This window comes from Netta rufina, assembly GCF_964035555.1.
Source record: "Netta rufina genome assembly, chromosome: 2".
Lineage (NCBI taxonomy): Eukaryota > Metazoa > Chordata > Aves > Anseriformes > Anatidae > Netta > Netta rufina.
The window spans coordinates 3,203,843-3,219,980 of NC_140124.1; the positions used below are offsets into that span (position 1 = coordinate 3,203,843).

The 16,138-nt window shown below is 40.4% G+C and overlaps 1 protein-coding gene across 20 annotated transcripts in view; it reads left to right on the forward strand.

Moving 5' to 3' along the window:
* Nucleotides 1–16,138, forward strand: part of OBSCN (obscurin, cytoskeletal calmodulin and titin-interacting RhoGEF) — a 185,493-nt gene that overhangs the window by 111,635 nt on the left and 57,720 nt on the right. For 19 of the 20 annotated variants that reach the window (XM_084282486.1, XM_084282501.1, XM_084282504.1 and 16 more), the window contains 14 exons: nt 1,012–1,284; nt 2,989–3,276; nt 4,720–4,992; nt 6,151–7,506; nt 7,983–8,261; nt 8,625–8,703; nt 9,073–9,191; nt 10,096–10,293; nt 11,024–11,053; nt 11,159–11,257; nt 11,717–11,935; nt 12,775–12,841; nt 15,105–15,124; nt 15,433–15,561. In XM_084282486.1, coding sequence (XP_084138612.1) covers nt 1,012–1,284; nt 2,989–3,276; nt 4,720–4,992; nt 6,151–7,506; nt 7,983–8,261; nt 8,625–8,703; nt 9,073–9,191; nt 10,096–10,293; nt 11,024–11,053; nt 11,159–11,257; nt 11,717–11,935; nt 12,775–12,841; nt 15,105–15,124; nt 15,433–15,561 — 3,429 coding nt within the window. The remainder of the gene's footprint in view (nt 1–1,011; nt 1,285–2,988; nt 3,277–4,719; nt 4,993–6,150; nt 7,507–7,982; nt 8,262–8,624; nt 8,704–9,072; nt 9,192–10,095; nt 10,294–11,023; nt 11,054–11,158; nt 11,258–11,716; nt 11,936–12,774; nt 12,842–15,104; nt 15,125–15,432; nt 15,562–16,138) is intronic. The other variant, XM_084282500.1, reaches the window with a different exon arrangement.

Genomic DNA, 16,138 nt, shown 5'->3' on the forward strand with positions numbered 1-16,138 from the left:
GACATAGGTATAAGCAGCATCAGCTGGCAGTTAACAGCAAATGACTGTCTTACTGTATTACAATTGTCATTTTTCTGCTGAGTTGAGTTGTGTTTGTATTTAAATCAGAGCTTCAGAGATGAGTTATATCAGCAACAATATTATCTCTGTATCCTAGTATTTTATGCTCTTAAACTGATCAGAATCCCTTTCTAACTACAAGAACAGCCATCCTTAGCATGGTTTCTTCTTGCCACATATCCTATCATTGGTAAGATGCTCTGGAAGGGTACAAAATGTCATGTAAGGTGTCAGGTGTAGTCTTATCAGGCTGTGGTTGCTCAATCCATTCATTCAAGCTAGTTGTGAGGAGCCACCTGATTTCTTTACAACTCTTAACAAACCCAATTGTCTCTGCACTGCTGCCTTATGCGTTCTCCACTTGCATCGAGACATCGGGAGCATGAATCACCTTGGGTAACTGTAGGCAAATCTGTGAATTCAATAAATCCATTTGTCCTAGATTCCTGCTGTACTTTGTAGGGAATTGAGGTATGTTCATAGCGTAATTCAAATGGTGAGTCATGCCTTGCAAATACGGATGTCATAGAGATATAGGATCCTACGGGCAAGTAATGCACTTCTCCACATTTTCATGGCAGCATTCACAAATCGTTCAGTAAGGAGAACAGACAAAAGCAGCCATTTCAGATTTGTGAATTCAGATAGTGAAAAGCCCTGCAAGTTCCCTTAAGTAACTCCACTGTATTTTTCTGCTACTTGGAAAAGAAAGACATTGCTTAATTGATTTTTTTCTCCTGAAAGTTTTGTGAAGTTTCAGACCCCAGTGATATCATCTGTTCTAGTGATATACATAACCTCCCTTTTAATGATCTCCTTGGTCTCTGGGACCTGGCTGTCCAGAGATTCAACACAAATATTCACAGCATCTTTTACCTGTTTTTGTTGTTTAATTTACCTGTTTTACCTGTTTTGTTGTTTAATTGAGGGTCTAATTATTTTCATCCATAGGATGGCGCCTGAAGATCTTGCAGCCTCTCACTGATGTGGAAGTCTCTCCAGGGGAGAAAGCTACATTTAGCTGTGTTCTAAGTGAAGCTGTGCCAATTAATGAAGTTACCTGGTATATTAATGACATGGAGATCCAATCAGATGAGGACTGGGAGGTACAAGCAGATGGAAACAAATACAAACTTATTCTGAGAAAAGCTCAACCACATCATTCAGGAGAGGTGACCTTTGCTTCCAGGGAAATAATTGCATCAGCCAAGTTATCTGTTATAGGTAAGTTCATATGTTGTGTCTGTTGTTCTAGCCCTGTGGCACTTGAAATCTCAGACTTTGGCATTGAGCTACAACCTCAAATTTTCTAATCTTTGTACTGATTTTTTTCTCTTTGCCTTCCATGTCCCGAGGTAGTGTTCTTTGTCCGAGGAAATTCTTCAGGGCAACTTGTTCCTTGACCAGAAATAATTCAGCCCATCAGAATAAAATTAGACCAGGCTAGTGATGATAGAGGTGTTCACCAGCTTTCTTTAACTGCAGTCCTTTGTAAAGTGTAACACAATTACATTGAAATGAATTTATTCAGAGTTCAACATCACCTTCAGCAAACCCGTGGGCACAGGAAGGAGCTGCACTGGAGTGCATGTGGAAAAATTATCAAGGGCAGCAGAGAACCCTATGAAGTCTGCTAATCTACTCAAGTGCAAGGCAACCAGTATTCCAGATTACTGAATTGCGTATTATGATCTTTGTGTGCCTGAAATCCATGAAACTTGCACCTTGTACTTCAGAGATACATGAGTGAGAAGCTCTTGGAGTACTTTGTAAGTGGAGAAGACAATAGTTGCCAAATTCCCTTGAGGAGTATTTTAAACAAATGGTTTGACAATATCCATGCCGGCACCCAAAGGCTTGCCTCCTTCCCACAGTAGGATAGGTCAGTCATCCAGCAATGGTCATGCCAGCACAGCCCAGGGGTGGTTATGAGATAACTGCAATGTGTTTGAGCTGTATGCTGTACTTGAGACATTCAAGAGACACTGACTGACCATCCCTTCTTTAAATTATTTCAGGTAATCTGTTCCGTCTCTCTAATGACTGCTGAGACTTGAGAGATGCCTGATATCTTCCATTGAAAGCAGTTTTACGTTATTTTGGGCATTTACACTTCAGGAATTGTAAAATACTATCCTCATGAACTCCTGATGGCAGGTTTTGTAGATGAAATTTGGCTGAAAATATAGAAAAGAACTCTATATTATGTGGGAAGAAAAAACTGTGATGTTCAAAATTAAAGAATTGGCCGTTTTACTTTTAATTTATTGGTTTAGTACACGGTGGCAGGTCATTTACTTGGTAAATGCCATGAACTTGAAAACTAGAACTGTTTCCAACTTCTAAGCCAAAGAGTAAATTAGATAAGGAACATTTTCCATTGTCAGTAGGCAGCCTGGTAGGATGCCACAGGATTCCATTATGTATTTATTTGTTACTGCCTGATGCTATGACACAAACAGCAATTACACAGAAATTAGGTGATTTGCTATTGAAGTTGCTTGAATTACTCTGTAGTCCAATGGTAACCTGATAGCCATCAAGGACAGACCCGAATGAAGAAAATCGAGGCCCAAATGTACTTGAAGCATTCGGCCAAGTTCCTAAATAACACACATAGTATAGGGTCATCTTTATTTTGAATTGGGTGAGACAAAGTAGCAGAAAAAGTATCACAATAATATGTGACATTAAGTGTCTGAGAGGGCAGCTGGAAAATAAATTTGTTGTTAGCAGTGTAGATAGTGCAGGAGAAGCCAGTGCACAGGTAAGTCTCAGTCATGGGCATGCACCCCTCAGCTTTACCATGAGGCAAACGGTGAATTTCTTGTGCTTCCTTTTCATTGCCTGTAGAAAGCTCTCAGATTGTTTTAGTATAAAGCAATATTGTTCTTATCATGCATCACCGGACCTCTGTTGTGCCTCCAGCCCACCCTGATCCCCCCGAAGAACCAGAAGTTTTAAGTAAGAACAGTCACTCTGTAACTCTGTCTTGGTACAAGCCGCTGAGCGACGGTGGTTGCGACATCCTAGGCTACAAAGTGGAGAGGAAAATCCCAGGTATTGGCTGGCAGTCATGCAGCAAGGGCATTATTCCAAACACGGAGTTTATCGTGGACGATCTCACCCCAGGTGAACCCTACAGATTCCGCGTCTCGGCTCTAAACAAAGTTGGGGCCAGCGAGCCGGTGCACTTCCCTCAAATGGTGCAGCTAGGTGAGAAAGGAGAGGTGCCCCCACGGAGGACTGCAAGCTGTTGTAGGCCTGTTTCGCATGGCATGTCTGCTTCTCCCATCCCAGGTATCTCCTGGAAGAGTTCACTCTGCAACACCTTTCGGTGCTTTGCTGCCAACACAATACAGGAGAAAGAGCTTGGAAAAAAAATTGTTCTGGGCTGCCACAAAGCAAAACCTGCTGTGTTGTTAGTACTCGACCCTTATTTCTCCAACCTGCATCAAGCTGTCTTGCGGCCTGCACTGCATCCATGTGTTGTCCAGTGACCATGAGTTTCTTTTCTGGTGGAGTTCAGATGGAATGCATCAGGAGGGGCATGCTGGAATGTGTTTGTGGCAACCAAGACCCTGCTACTGAAGCTGTGATGGGCAATGTTGTCTTCTTCACCCATCTTCCTCTCTCTTTACATTATTTGCATATCTTTTGTAATAACCCCCATGAAGGAGTGATGAAGAACAGTTTCTTTGCTGTCTTTTGGTGTAACTTTGGAAGTGCCACTTTTGGAAGGCAGAGCCACTGCCTCAATCTTTCTTTTCTTGCAACTCCTTCTGTGATAGCTGAGTGCCCAGTAAATTCCTCAAAGTGAGAATAATGGTAATAAAAAAAAAATCCTCTTTTGCTCTTAAGCTCAGATACTCAATGATGGTTTTGCAACAAAACTTCCAGTGTGTCATTTGGACCCTGATAACTCTGCATATGCTCACTTTGTCTACAACAAATCCAAGGTATTTTGGGCAGTGGTTCCCTCACCCTGCTGAAATGAGCAGAGGGGTGGATCACACTCAGATGTGTGCTGCTTGCAGGAACTTAGCCGTGTGCTGAGTCGTCAGGTCCAAGTCAACATCTGCACGTTTGATGCATTTTTCTTGACTTCATTTTGAGCTTCAGTGATGTACAAACAGTATGTCATTTGCAAGAAGACAGTTTGTTGTTTGTTTTTGTTTTTTTTTTAGACATTCTTTATGATTTTTGAGATTTTTTAAACTCTTCCTAAACTAGCATAATTTTATTTTTTCTCTTTCAGCACTTGGATGAATGCATCTTTTCATTATCTATTTTCTCTTTTATTCTTCTTGTTTCTTTGGTTTTTCACTTCTAAATATTAAGATCTTCTACGATTTGTAGGACTGCTTGAATACTGGTTGTGATGGGTAAATGAAGATCAGAAAATAAACACAGGAATGGAAAAAATGCAATGACTTTTGCATGTATATATTTAAGTGGAGCTAGTTTAACCCCTAGGAGAGCTTGTACAGTTTTGGAAGTGTAAACTTTGGATGCTGCCAGTGATTTTTTCCTTTTCTTTTGCTTGTCTACAGCAATTAAATGAAGGATGGACATTTCAAAGAGTGATCTGGAGTGCCTTAAAATCAGATTGTTGTATGTTCTCTGTGTTAATTCACCTTTTTTTTTTTTTAATTGCAGAACCTACAGTTACAGTCACCCATCCTTTGGTGGGAGGATCAGTCTCAGAAGGGGACATGGCTCGCCTGGAGTGCATATTATCAAGTGAAATCAAAGAGAGTGTGACGTGGCTGAAAGGAAAAGAACAAATACATGCTGGAGGGAGATATGAAATCATCTCCGATGGAAAAAAGCAAATACTCATTATTCATGCATTTAAACCTGAAGATCAGGACACATATACCTGCATGATTTCTCCAGAAGTCAAATCTGTTGCCAGCTTGTGTCTTGAAGGTACAGTGTGTGCATTCGGGTGCTGTTAAATCAGTTCTGTTTATGGACATCTAGGGACATCTCCACAGGTTGGACTGGAGTTTGTTTTCAAGCTATGTATAAGATCTACAAAGAATTGTTATTTTCCTTTTTGGTATAGATCAGTATATTCTTGAATTTCTTATAGTTTTGATCTGCTCACATAAGATTTTTCTGATGTTTAAGGTGGGATACAGTTGCCTCTACCTGGGTTTCTGGTGCTTTCTGAGATACCTTAGGGTATCCTGCCTGGCCTTCAGCTACCACCTCAAAAAGCAAGGCTCATTCATAGGTTCTGCATGATATCTACCAGCCCCTGTCCTGGCCATCCTAAACGGCACTAGGTCATAGCACATAGGAAGCTGAATTGCAACCTTAACCTTCGATTGCCCACACATAGGCATCTAGTCCAACTGAGGTGCTTTAGGATACCGTCCCTGGACTCTATCTCCTTCTTTGGAGGGACCAAGATTACCCATAGGTGTTGTGTTGTATCTGCAAGCCACGTGAGAATGTCCCAAACAGCCTGGAGCACCTCCAGTGTCATTGGGCACCATACTGTGGCAGGTCAGTGAGTCACAGCTTTCAGACTTAGACAAATCTAACCCAGGGTATCCACTGGCAGGTACCTCCACTTGAAGGGAGTCTCACCTCCCATTACAGCCACTGGACATCTGTTCAAGACAGTTCATGGAGTCCTGTCTAGCTTTAAAACAGGGTGAGCATGAATAGCTTTCCAGGCTCCACTGGCAGTAGATATTCATCAACTGCAACATTTTAAAAGCTCATAAATTTATTCTAAAATATATACTCTAAAAGCTCTTTTTTTTTTTTAATTCAAATGTGTGAGGAAGAAAAATAGTTATTGTCTGGTCATTTCTTAGGCACGTACATAGAATCACAGGATAGATGATTTTGAAAAGGACATCTGGTGTGTAGTACAACCTGCCCAAAGGAAGGTCACCCTGAACACGTTGCCCAAGATCATGTCCAGTTGTATTAAATTTTTATTTTTTTCTCAACAAAACGCTTAGTTAAGTGCCACTGGTCCTCTTACGTCCAGACTTTAGAATAAGGTTTCCATGTGCTTTTCAGAGCTTACTTTGTCTTTTAACATCTTATCAATTTAATTCTCCTCAGTGCCTACAGTGGCAATGCTAAAAGAGATCGCCAGGGAAGCACCCCCTGCAAGCCAACAGGAAGAGCTGGTGGATGGCCATGTCCAGCCCAGGCTGCCCCCTGAGGCTGCACAGGAGGGAGACCTCCACCTCCTGTGGGAAGCTCTGGCCAAGAAACGCCGGATGAGCCGGGAGCCCACCTTGGATTCCATCAGTGAGGTGCCTGAAGAGGATGAGAAGCTCCAGAAGCTGAAGAAGGAGGAAGCAGAGATGTCTCACTATTACTCGGAGGAGTACTCCACGTGTGATGAGCTGGCCAGGACAGGGGAAGCAGATTTGTCCTTCACAAGCTCAGATGATGAGTCCAGAGCTGGGACTCCTTCACTAGTGAACTACCTCAAGAAAGCTGGAAAGAGAAGTGTCAGTGTTACTACCAAGGTTCAGTCCGTCTCCACAGGCAAATTATGGAAACAGTGGGAGAAATCCAGTGTGGAGACTGTTGTGGCTGCCCCGGCTGCTAAGCCAGCTGAACCAGAAATAGCAGATTTAGATGATCCTTCCATGAACAAGGCTGCTGTGAAGATCCAGGCTGCTTTCAAAGGCTACAAAGTCAGGAAAGAGATCAAGCAACAAGAATGTCCAGTGTTTACTGAGACCTTCAGAGACTTCTGTGGAGAGCCTGGAAGCACTCTCCACCTTGAGTGTGTGGCCCACAGCAAAACTGACATGAAAGTCCGTTGGCTGAAAGATGGGGAAGAACTTTCGGATGGTCGCTACTATCACATAGATAATTACAGTGATGGGACCTGCTCTTTGATCATCACTGGCCTGGACAGGAAAGATGCAGGTAAATACACCTGTGAGGCATCCAATAAATTTGGGAAGGTTTCACATAGTGCCAAGGTGGTGATTGGCACGCAGGAACCTCAAGTGCTTCGTAAGGAGAAGCAAATTAAACAAAGCACTGATAGTGAGACAGAGAGCTCCTCTGGCAGCGAGCTGGATGATGCTTTCCGTAAAGCAGGAAGGAGACTTCATAGACTTTTCAGGGCCAAGATTTCAACGGAGATATCTGATGTGGAGGAAGAGCTCTTTGTCAGCGCGGATGAAGGGGACATAGATGTGGTTGACCATCAGACATATCGTGAGGATGACCAATACATTTACATCAAGTTTGAAATCTTGTCTGAGGCAAAAACTGCCGCCACTCGTTTCAGAGAGATGTTCGGTGCTCTGGGAATTCCTGTGGAGATTGACATTTTAGAACAGGGCCCTAAGAAAATTGAATTGCGTATTGGGAAAGCAACACCGCCCACCCCTGGGAAGTTTGCACCACCAGTAATGAGACCACCACCACCTTTGCTGACTTCTGATACAGGTAGGTAAAGCACATTTTGTTTATTATTTGAAAAAGGCAGCTAGAACATGTCAGAATGTTCTCACTCCTGAATTAATTTCTACAATTTTTGGTTTTAATTTTGTGTAGATATTTTCCTGGGAACTTTGCACTTTTGGAAAAAAAAAGATGAAGTTTTTGTTCTTGTATGTGGGAGAGGAGGGCAGATCAGTGATGAAGGCAAGGGACTGCAAAGCCTGACTGAAAAGACATTTTGAAAAGGGGAGGAACTAAGACAATGTTCCAGTTTGCAGCTGTGGTATTACAATGCATATGGTGGAATATCTTCACAGTGTTTTCCAGGGAGTTTCTTCTTGAGTATTGTCATGGAGAAAACTACTATGCAATTTAAAACCGTAAACCAGAAGTCTCCAGGCTCTGGGCAGCAGTGCTCCTAAAATACATATTTTAACACAACCCCTTTTTTCTTCCTTCTCTCCAAACTACCCTGGCTTTAGCTCCCATGTTCTTGACTGAGCTCCAAAACCAAGAGGTACAAGATGGATATCCTGTCAGCTTCGACTGTATTGTTGTTGGCAAACCCCTCCCCACGGTTCGCTGGTTCAAGGATGGGAAAGCTATTGAAGAAAATGATCATTACATGATCAACGAGGACCAGGAGGGGTGCCATCAGCTGATCATCACAGCTGTGGTCCCCACTGACATGGGCGTTTACCGTTGCCTTGCTGAAAACAACATGGGAGTTGCTTCAACCAAGGCTGAGCTTCGAGTGGACTGTAAGTCTCAAAAACACTGTAGAAAAAAACCAGAGGGAAGGGGTCATGTTCAGAGGTGGATATATATATATATTTTTTTTTCAAGAAAAACATTGTTTACATATTAAAAATATGTACACGTTGCCCACAAAATGTTTCACTCCCAAACCTCTTTGGTTCAGCTGGGTTTTGCCAATACCAAAGAGAGGCTCTGAGCAAAGCTTTTCTGATAAACTGAGATGTTTTACATAATGCAGGGGCAAGTGGGAGCCTGCTGCAGTAGCAGCAATGAAATCAAACTGCCAGTCACATTAATAGGGAAAGTATGTTTATAGTAATATAAAGTTTCAGAGTATATAAAACATTTCCTTTTCCATTTAACAGTGACCAGCACTGACTATGAGACAGCAGCAGATGCAACAGAGACATCTTCTTACTATAGTGCCAAAGAATATATTTCAAGGTAAAATATCAAACTCTAGCTCTTTCTGACTTTTGGAATGATAAGACTGCCACATGTATTTATACAAAGTCTGTTTTTGATATATCTGGCATGGCCAGTTTAATGTCATAAAGGAAGACTGACCAACTGAGTTTTCAGATGCAATAACAGCTGGACATTTATCATGTGGAAACTTACTCTGGCTGCCTCGAGGCTAGCCTGGATATTTCTTCACAATATCTTCCCATTACTTTAAATGCCATATGGTGCTGAATCTGTTGTCATAATGACAAAATGCACTGACTGAATTAATCTAAAATAGGCAATTCTGATTTCTATCTCTTCGCTGGCTTGCTGACTTTCTTCTTTCTAATTCTAATCACTTCTTAGTCGAGAACAGGAGGAATCTACCACTGAAGAGGAGCAATTGCCCCAGATCCTTGATGAACTTCATGATATTCATGTGGCACCTGGAGCACCACTGGCTAAATTCCACCTGAAGGTGAAAGGTGAGGGGAGCCCACAACACTGTCTTTTGTTCCAGGTTTGTTGTCAGGGTGAACTGCTGGCCAAAGTTTTCTGATGTGCTTTGCAGTCGTTTCCCCAGTCTGTGCATTTTGCTCCATGTTTACACAAAACAGACAGAAGAATGTCTGTGTGTTCTGACGAGTCAATGCTGATGCATTGATTTTTGCAGAAGACTCAAGCAAATTAAGTGTCTCATTCTGTTCCTGTATCTACAGGGATAATTACAGGCATATGCTTCTGAAAACTGAGTCCTGCTGTCTCTGAGCACGTTAGTTATAGAGGAACAATAAGGAAGAAAAAAAAGACAGTGAGAGTGTTCTTTTTGCTCTTTAATAAATGAAACAATACTAGATTTGCCTTACTCTGTCAGGGAGTCACTACTACAAGTTTAAAAATGCAGAAACATCCTTTTGATGTTGCCTGTCTATGGTAGGGAGAGGTACTGTTTTTTTTGTTTGTTTGTTTGTTTTCTGATTGTTGCCTGTAAAAATGATGAAAAATCTTTTGGCTTCAGTTTTTGGAGCTAATACTTAAACTGTGATATAAGCCAGAGTGCTTAGACCCACATTTTACTTCACTAGGGACTTTTCACTTTATGTACATTGCAAGTCAGGCATGAACATTACCTTTCCAACCTGGAAGGCATTTGGATATGCAACAAATATGTGGAGTGCCAGAAACTGAAGAGACACAAAAGAACTTTTATAAATAAATAGAATTTCATGATTTTGCTGTCAGTTCTAGTTGGGTAAACTTTCAAAACAACATCCCAGGGCACAGTTGAGGATTCTTTGGCTGTCCAGAAGGATCTACCTGGTTGGAGATGTTCCCAAATCAATGTTGCTAATGCATTCTCTTGTCTTTGTCTGTAACTGCTCCTCACAGGGTACCCAGAGCCCCGTCTCTATTGGTTCAAGAATGGGCAGCCATTAAAGGCCTCGGATCGTATCCTGAAGATCGATAAAAGGGAATTGCACTCACTGGAAATTCTCAATGTCACTAAGTCAGATGCTGGCCAATACTCAATATTTCTCATCAACTCTGCTGGTTCTGCATATTCATCAGCCAGGCTGGTAGTCAAAGGTAATACTGACCTATTTTTGGCACCTGATTTTCTGGAAAAATGGAAACCTTTACAAATGGAAATCTTTACATTTGTATAGTTCTTTTTCTTGAGAAAGCCTACGAAGGGAAGTCAAGGGAGATGGGGAAGGCTGTAGTTAAAACATGACGTGCTTTAATCTTAGTTCTTCAGTAAATTTACTGTGAGTCCCAAAGATGAGACATATCACTTCTCTAGGATCTGATTGTTGTCTCATAAACATACAATTTACTCCTGCCCTCGTTAACTTTAACGGTTAATTTCACTGAAACTGGGGGCCTCTTATAAGTCATATGTCAGGCTGTTGTAGTAAGACACTGTCATAAATTAAAATTTTGAGAGTTGTGGAAACTGGTGTTTTCAGAGATGACCAGATGCATTTGTATTTATTAACATAATTGTTCTGAAATTACTAATTAGGTCATCTTGGTAGGGAGGCATTGTATTTTATGATGTAAAAATGATATTTGCAAGTATGTGTTTTAATAGTACTTGAAAACCTAAACAGGATACATTCCTGTGCTATAGAACCCTTCTTGTCCTTATTAATAAATGTACTTCAGAATAATGTTTTAATAGAACTAAGATTTATGTAATATGTTCTGCAATGGGTGATCCTCTGGAATCCCTTTTCTGTTTATTTTTTTTCATCAACTCATGGACAGAAAGGCATTTGTATTTGTCATTTATTTTATTCTCCTTGTGTTACAGATCCTGATGAGAAAGAAGAGCCAGAAACAGGTGAGAGAAGCCACAGCAGGTGATGACAGAGCCTGCAGGAATTTTTCAGTAGTCTAAACTCACACTGAAGTTGTCACCATGTTTCATCAATAATGTCATTTTCAGATTCCCATGAGCAGCTGATACCACCAAGGTTCCTAGAAAGATTTACTAATAAAAAGGTGAAGAAAGGTGCCAGCATCACATTATCTGTAAAAGTTGAAGGTAAGTGAATAGTTAGCTAGTCTCCCTGCATAACACTTAAATTGCATAACTTCATGATGCATTTTGGATGCTCTCTGACCCAAGTCATTGCAGCCTCACCTCCAGTATTTAATCTGAAGTTTGGGACTTTACTCCCAACTCTAAGAGATTTTAAGCACTTTGCAGGAAAGCATGTTACTCATCTTCACCTCCATTTTTCTGTATGTAAAAATAGGGATAAAAATAAATATTAGTCTTATGAAGATGTGTTGATTAACAGCCTTGGCTTTTAAAAAGCTTTTAATGTCTTTATGAGTGTGCAATAGAAAGGTTTATGTTCCTTTATTATGTATTATGACTCCTATTTTTGGAGAAAAATCAGGAAACATCAAAAGCAGCATTTGTTCACAGCATGGCTTGTGATTGTGCAGAAGTGACACCATTAGGAAAACAAATTCACTGCATTGGTTTTCCTTTTAGGACATCCACCACCAACTATTACTTGGCTGAAAGAAGAGTCTCAGGAAGACATCCTGTGGATCAAACCAGATACTCCTGGATATAAACTCGCCAGCTCAAATATGCATCACAGTCTAATCCTGTTGGATGTTAAAAAGAAGTACAGTGGAGCTTATACATGCATTGCTACCAACAAAGCTGGCCAGTCCATCTGCACTGCCACCCTAGAAGTTGCAGATGGTAAATTTTTCTTATAATAATGACATGTTCTCCATATTACCTTTCATACAGGTCCTAGGAGTATGAGTCATAAGGAAAATAATCAAGTCATGACCAAAATAAATATGTTTTCACAAGATTAGCTATGACTTTGCTTGCCTTGCAGATGATGATGCTCTTAAATTTTATAATACTGTTTTTGATTTCTGACTCTAGCTTCAATTAAAAGCAGCATCCTTTCTGTATAAGCAGAAGACAAGTATGAGAAAGAACTACATTAACCACACACACACACAACAAACAAACAAACAAACAAACAAACAAAAAAAAAGCAATGTAAAATAGCTGGAAAAAGTCATCATAAAATATTTTAAGATGAATATTTCAGTCTGCTAGGATATTTTGCATTGCAGAGTTGCATTTAGGAATCCAAGGCAGACAGAATTATTTGATTCCACTATTGCTGAGCTTTCCTTAACTTCTTTCATGTTCCCCGTAGTAAGAGGATGGGGAAGTAAATACAGTCTGAGAGTAGGGGCAGCACTAGGAAGGACTTGGAAGCATTTTTATTTTATCCTTCCTTTCATCCCACTTTTTTTACTGTACTAAGAGCTACAACAGGATAGCTTGAGCACTGTAGAGAAATGGGACAATCCTACATCTCCCTGTGAACAGGGAGAGGAACAAAATCTTTGCATTGCATAAGTGGGAGTATGTGTCTCAGCTCAGGAGCTACTAACAAAGCGGATTCACCATGTCAGTATTCCCAGTAGTCCATGTCTAGAAAATGTACCTAGAGTAAATACATAAAAGACCATCCTATGTCTTCTGTCCTCTGATGATAAATCCTAATCTTGCAGTGAAAGAAGCTGAAGTTCTGACCCAAGAACGCGTGATGGTATCAGAAGCCATAATGACCACACTGGGGTAAGTGGCTGGTCACCCAGGCTGAAGTGGAGCAATGTTAATAGCGTACTGCAGAGGTTCCCAAGTTACTTTTAGGCAGTGTCATACTTTGGACATGTTGTATACGTGTCTCAGCACCAGAGTTCACTGTGAAATTATGGGCTGTGTGTGACAGAGGACTCACTGGTCTGGTTGCTATGAGGAAGCTAGAAAAGATTTTGGAAAAACAGTGAGAAGTGAGTGGCTTAGTACCTACAAAAAAGAGCCTATTTCCATTGAGGACCCTGAACATAGTTTTGAATGCCAACATCTGTAGTACTGACTATTGTCTCTTTATAACTCATCTTTCCCATCACAAAAATGGGACTATCCCTTATAGTTCTTGATATAGGTTATGCAGAGCATTCATTCATGGACACTAGTAAAATAGTTTGAGGCCCCATGAATGAAGAGTCCAATAAATGCTGTAATATCAGTGTCAGACATTTCTTCCTGATTATCAAGGAAGACAGGAACAAGGGACAAAAAAATATTTGGTTAGGGACATATAAAAATCTTGTTACTTTTTCATCCTCTAAGAAGAATGCCAAAAAAATGCAGGGTAATGCGCTTGCCAACAATTAAACACATTGATGCTTCACAAAAAAAAAAAAAAGAAAAAAAAGAAAAAAAAAAAAAAAGAAAAAAAAAAGTATTAGATCAAAAAGGTCTGCTCACAAACTTCTCACTTATAAATGCCCCTAAGATAACCTCTTGATTTGCAATACTTGGTCTGGATATTAGGGAGGTACTTTCAGAAAACTGATATCCACCGGAACATGCTTTAGCTTCTAGAATATACCTAGCCTAAAAGCATTGATCAGTATTCCTCCAGAGGGTGAATTTTCCATCCTGGGAGTCAGTTTGCTGTCTGGAAGTGTCTATCTCCATTGATGACAAAAGGGACCTAATCAAAAAGCAGAGGACATGTGTCCTGGTTGGACTAAGTGACACTGGTCTGTAACTTCCAAAAGTTTATAGCTGGTATTCCTCTATAAATGTTCTGTTTGCTATATGATAATCTTTATAATAGTTGATAACTTTCAGCTGAAACATAATTTCATGAAAGCATCAAGCTTGCCTGTTAGCGTTCAGGTTTTACAGCTGATTTTAGAGATTACCTGCATGGGGATTTTGGTGTGAAGCAAGCTGCACTATGAATTCAGTTGGTTCACTGCAGCATCTCCCAGGGGCTTTGTTAGGCATACTTAGAAGATACATGGTTTATCACTGTCTGAAAATGGAGTGAGCTCTCTCCTGCTTTCTGTGTACTAACAGAGAATTAGGGCAGATCGGTTTGTGCAATGAAAATTTATATCCTTGATTCGTTTGCGGTAATTTCTTCACATAACCATGCTCAGGTGCTTCACTGAAAGATTACAATGAATAAATAAATAAATGCCGATACTGTTTCTGTAGAGGCCTGGTAGAGCATTGATTTTCATTGTCAGAAAACTCGCCCCAATTGCCACAATTTGACAGAAGAGGTGTTGTCTGACTCCCAGAAGCACAGGAACAGCAGAGATGGTGCATTCAGGACATTAGTGTCTTGACAGAGCTGTGGTTTTGGAAAACACCACAAGCATATCTTCACCAGATGCAAGCAAATGGTGCTGGTTCTTCACTCCTGTGCAGCCATTTTCAGTCAGTATTGACAATGCAGTCTCCTGCCCCTTTCCCATGAATGAGCTTGGTGCTAATAAAAGCTGTCATTGTAGCATGATTCTCTTTGAAATCAAAATTCCTCCAGTAAGAGCTGTCAGCTTGTCCACGTGGCACCTGAGAGACAGAGGTTACTCTGCAACCCATTTCCCAAGCACCCAGGTCTTATCAAGTTACAGATTTAAAGTAAGTCAGGAATAAGAATTCTCAGGTGGGATTTGGCTCAAAGGTTAAGACAGCCAAGTGTTTGTGCTTGTATGAGCCTGGTGCTCCAAATCTTGATGTAGCCAAAAGGAATTCAGACAGTACAGGCTGTAGGATATGGAGTGATTCAACTGAGCCAGTGCTGGTGTCTGCTTTTAGGGTGAGCCCTCTGACACTGATCTACTTCAGTGACTCCCCAGTTGTGTTAGATAGCAGTGGAGGTGTTCTGGATAAACAGCACTGCCCAACACCAAGCAGAGTCCTAATCAAGCTGTTCTCAGCCTTCATGCACAAGTTGTGAGGAGTTGTTTCTCCATTAGATTTTCTTACTACATGTTTCATTTTAACTTCTAACTATGCTTTACTCTCTTTTTTTCAGAGCTGTTCAACCCTCTGAAGGTAAGGGAAGTTATTTTCTCTCACCTTCTTCTGTACTTTACACCTACAGTTGAGATTGTCTATGTTTTTCATGATCACCACCTACTTTTGTCCTTCTGTTCTCTTGTAACTGTCCAAAATATTGGAACTTTTTGGGACAGGTCTCTGTTCAGGGTTATTTTTTTTTTTGTGAAGGAAATGCAAGCAAACAATTATAAAAGCAACAGAAGTGAAGAAACTTAGACCTTCGTTCCACGGAAGCTTTTGTTACTTAAAAATGACTTTCCAATGCCATATTCAATGCTTAATAGATTTTTTGTTGTTTCCAGGAGATCTTGAAGCTGGCAGGGAAGGTGTACCCAAAACCCCTATTTCATTAGCTGATGTTGGAACAGAAGAGTTCTTCCAGAAACTCACCTCTCGTATCTCAGAAATGGTATCTGCAAAAATAAGTCAGGGTAAGCAACCTGGCAATCACAATTTAATTAGTTTAGAAAAATATGAAGTCTTTGTTATCATTTGGTCTTTAAATATCAGTGATGTTTGTGAAGCAGGTTCTGAGACAGCCTGCATAAGCATATGAACATTAGTAAATGTTTAGTACAAAGAATTTTAGTAAGAGCCCATCCAAACTAATGTTTTAGTCTACAAATTTGAAGAATAAATAAGCTACTACAATACACTGAGATGGCTAGTGTCCATTTTAGGCATACAATGTTTATTGTAAATAGGATTAAATGTGAGCTTAGGAGTGTAGAACAAATTGTAAAAATGGAAGAAGTTCATTTTGAACATCGTAGGTGCTTTGATTTATTCAGATATGCATCACTCCTGAGTAAGAGAGGAATCCTGCTTTGAAGACTTCCTATGTCTTAAAATTTTAGCTCAAAATGGGTTTTAAAATCTAGTCAAGGCTGAAAACTTTGTGCATAGCTGTGCAGTAAATCAAGGACTTGATGAATTATGTGAAAAATATCTGGTTTTGTGCATTGTGTATTGATTATCTTGCCATCTATTTATTTCCATGTAGTAAAT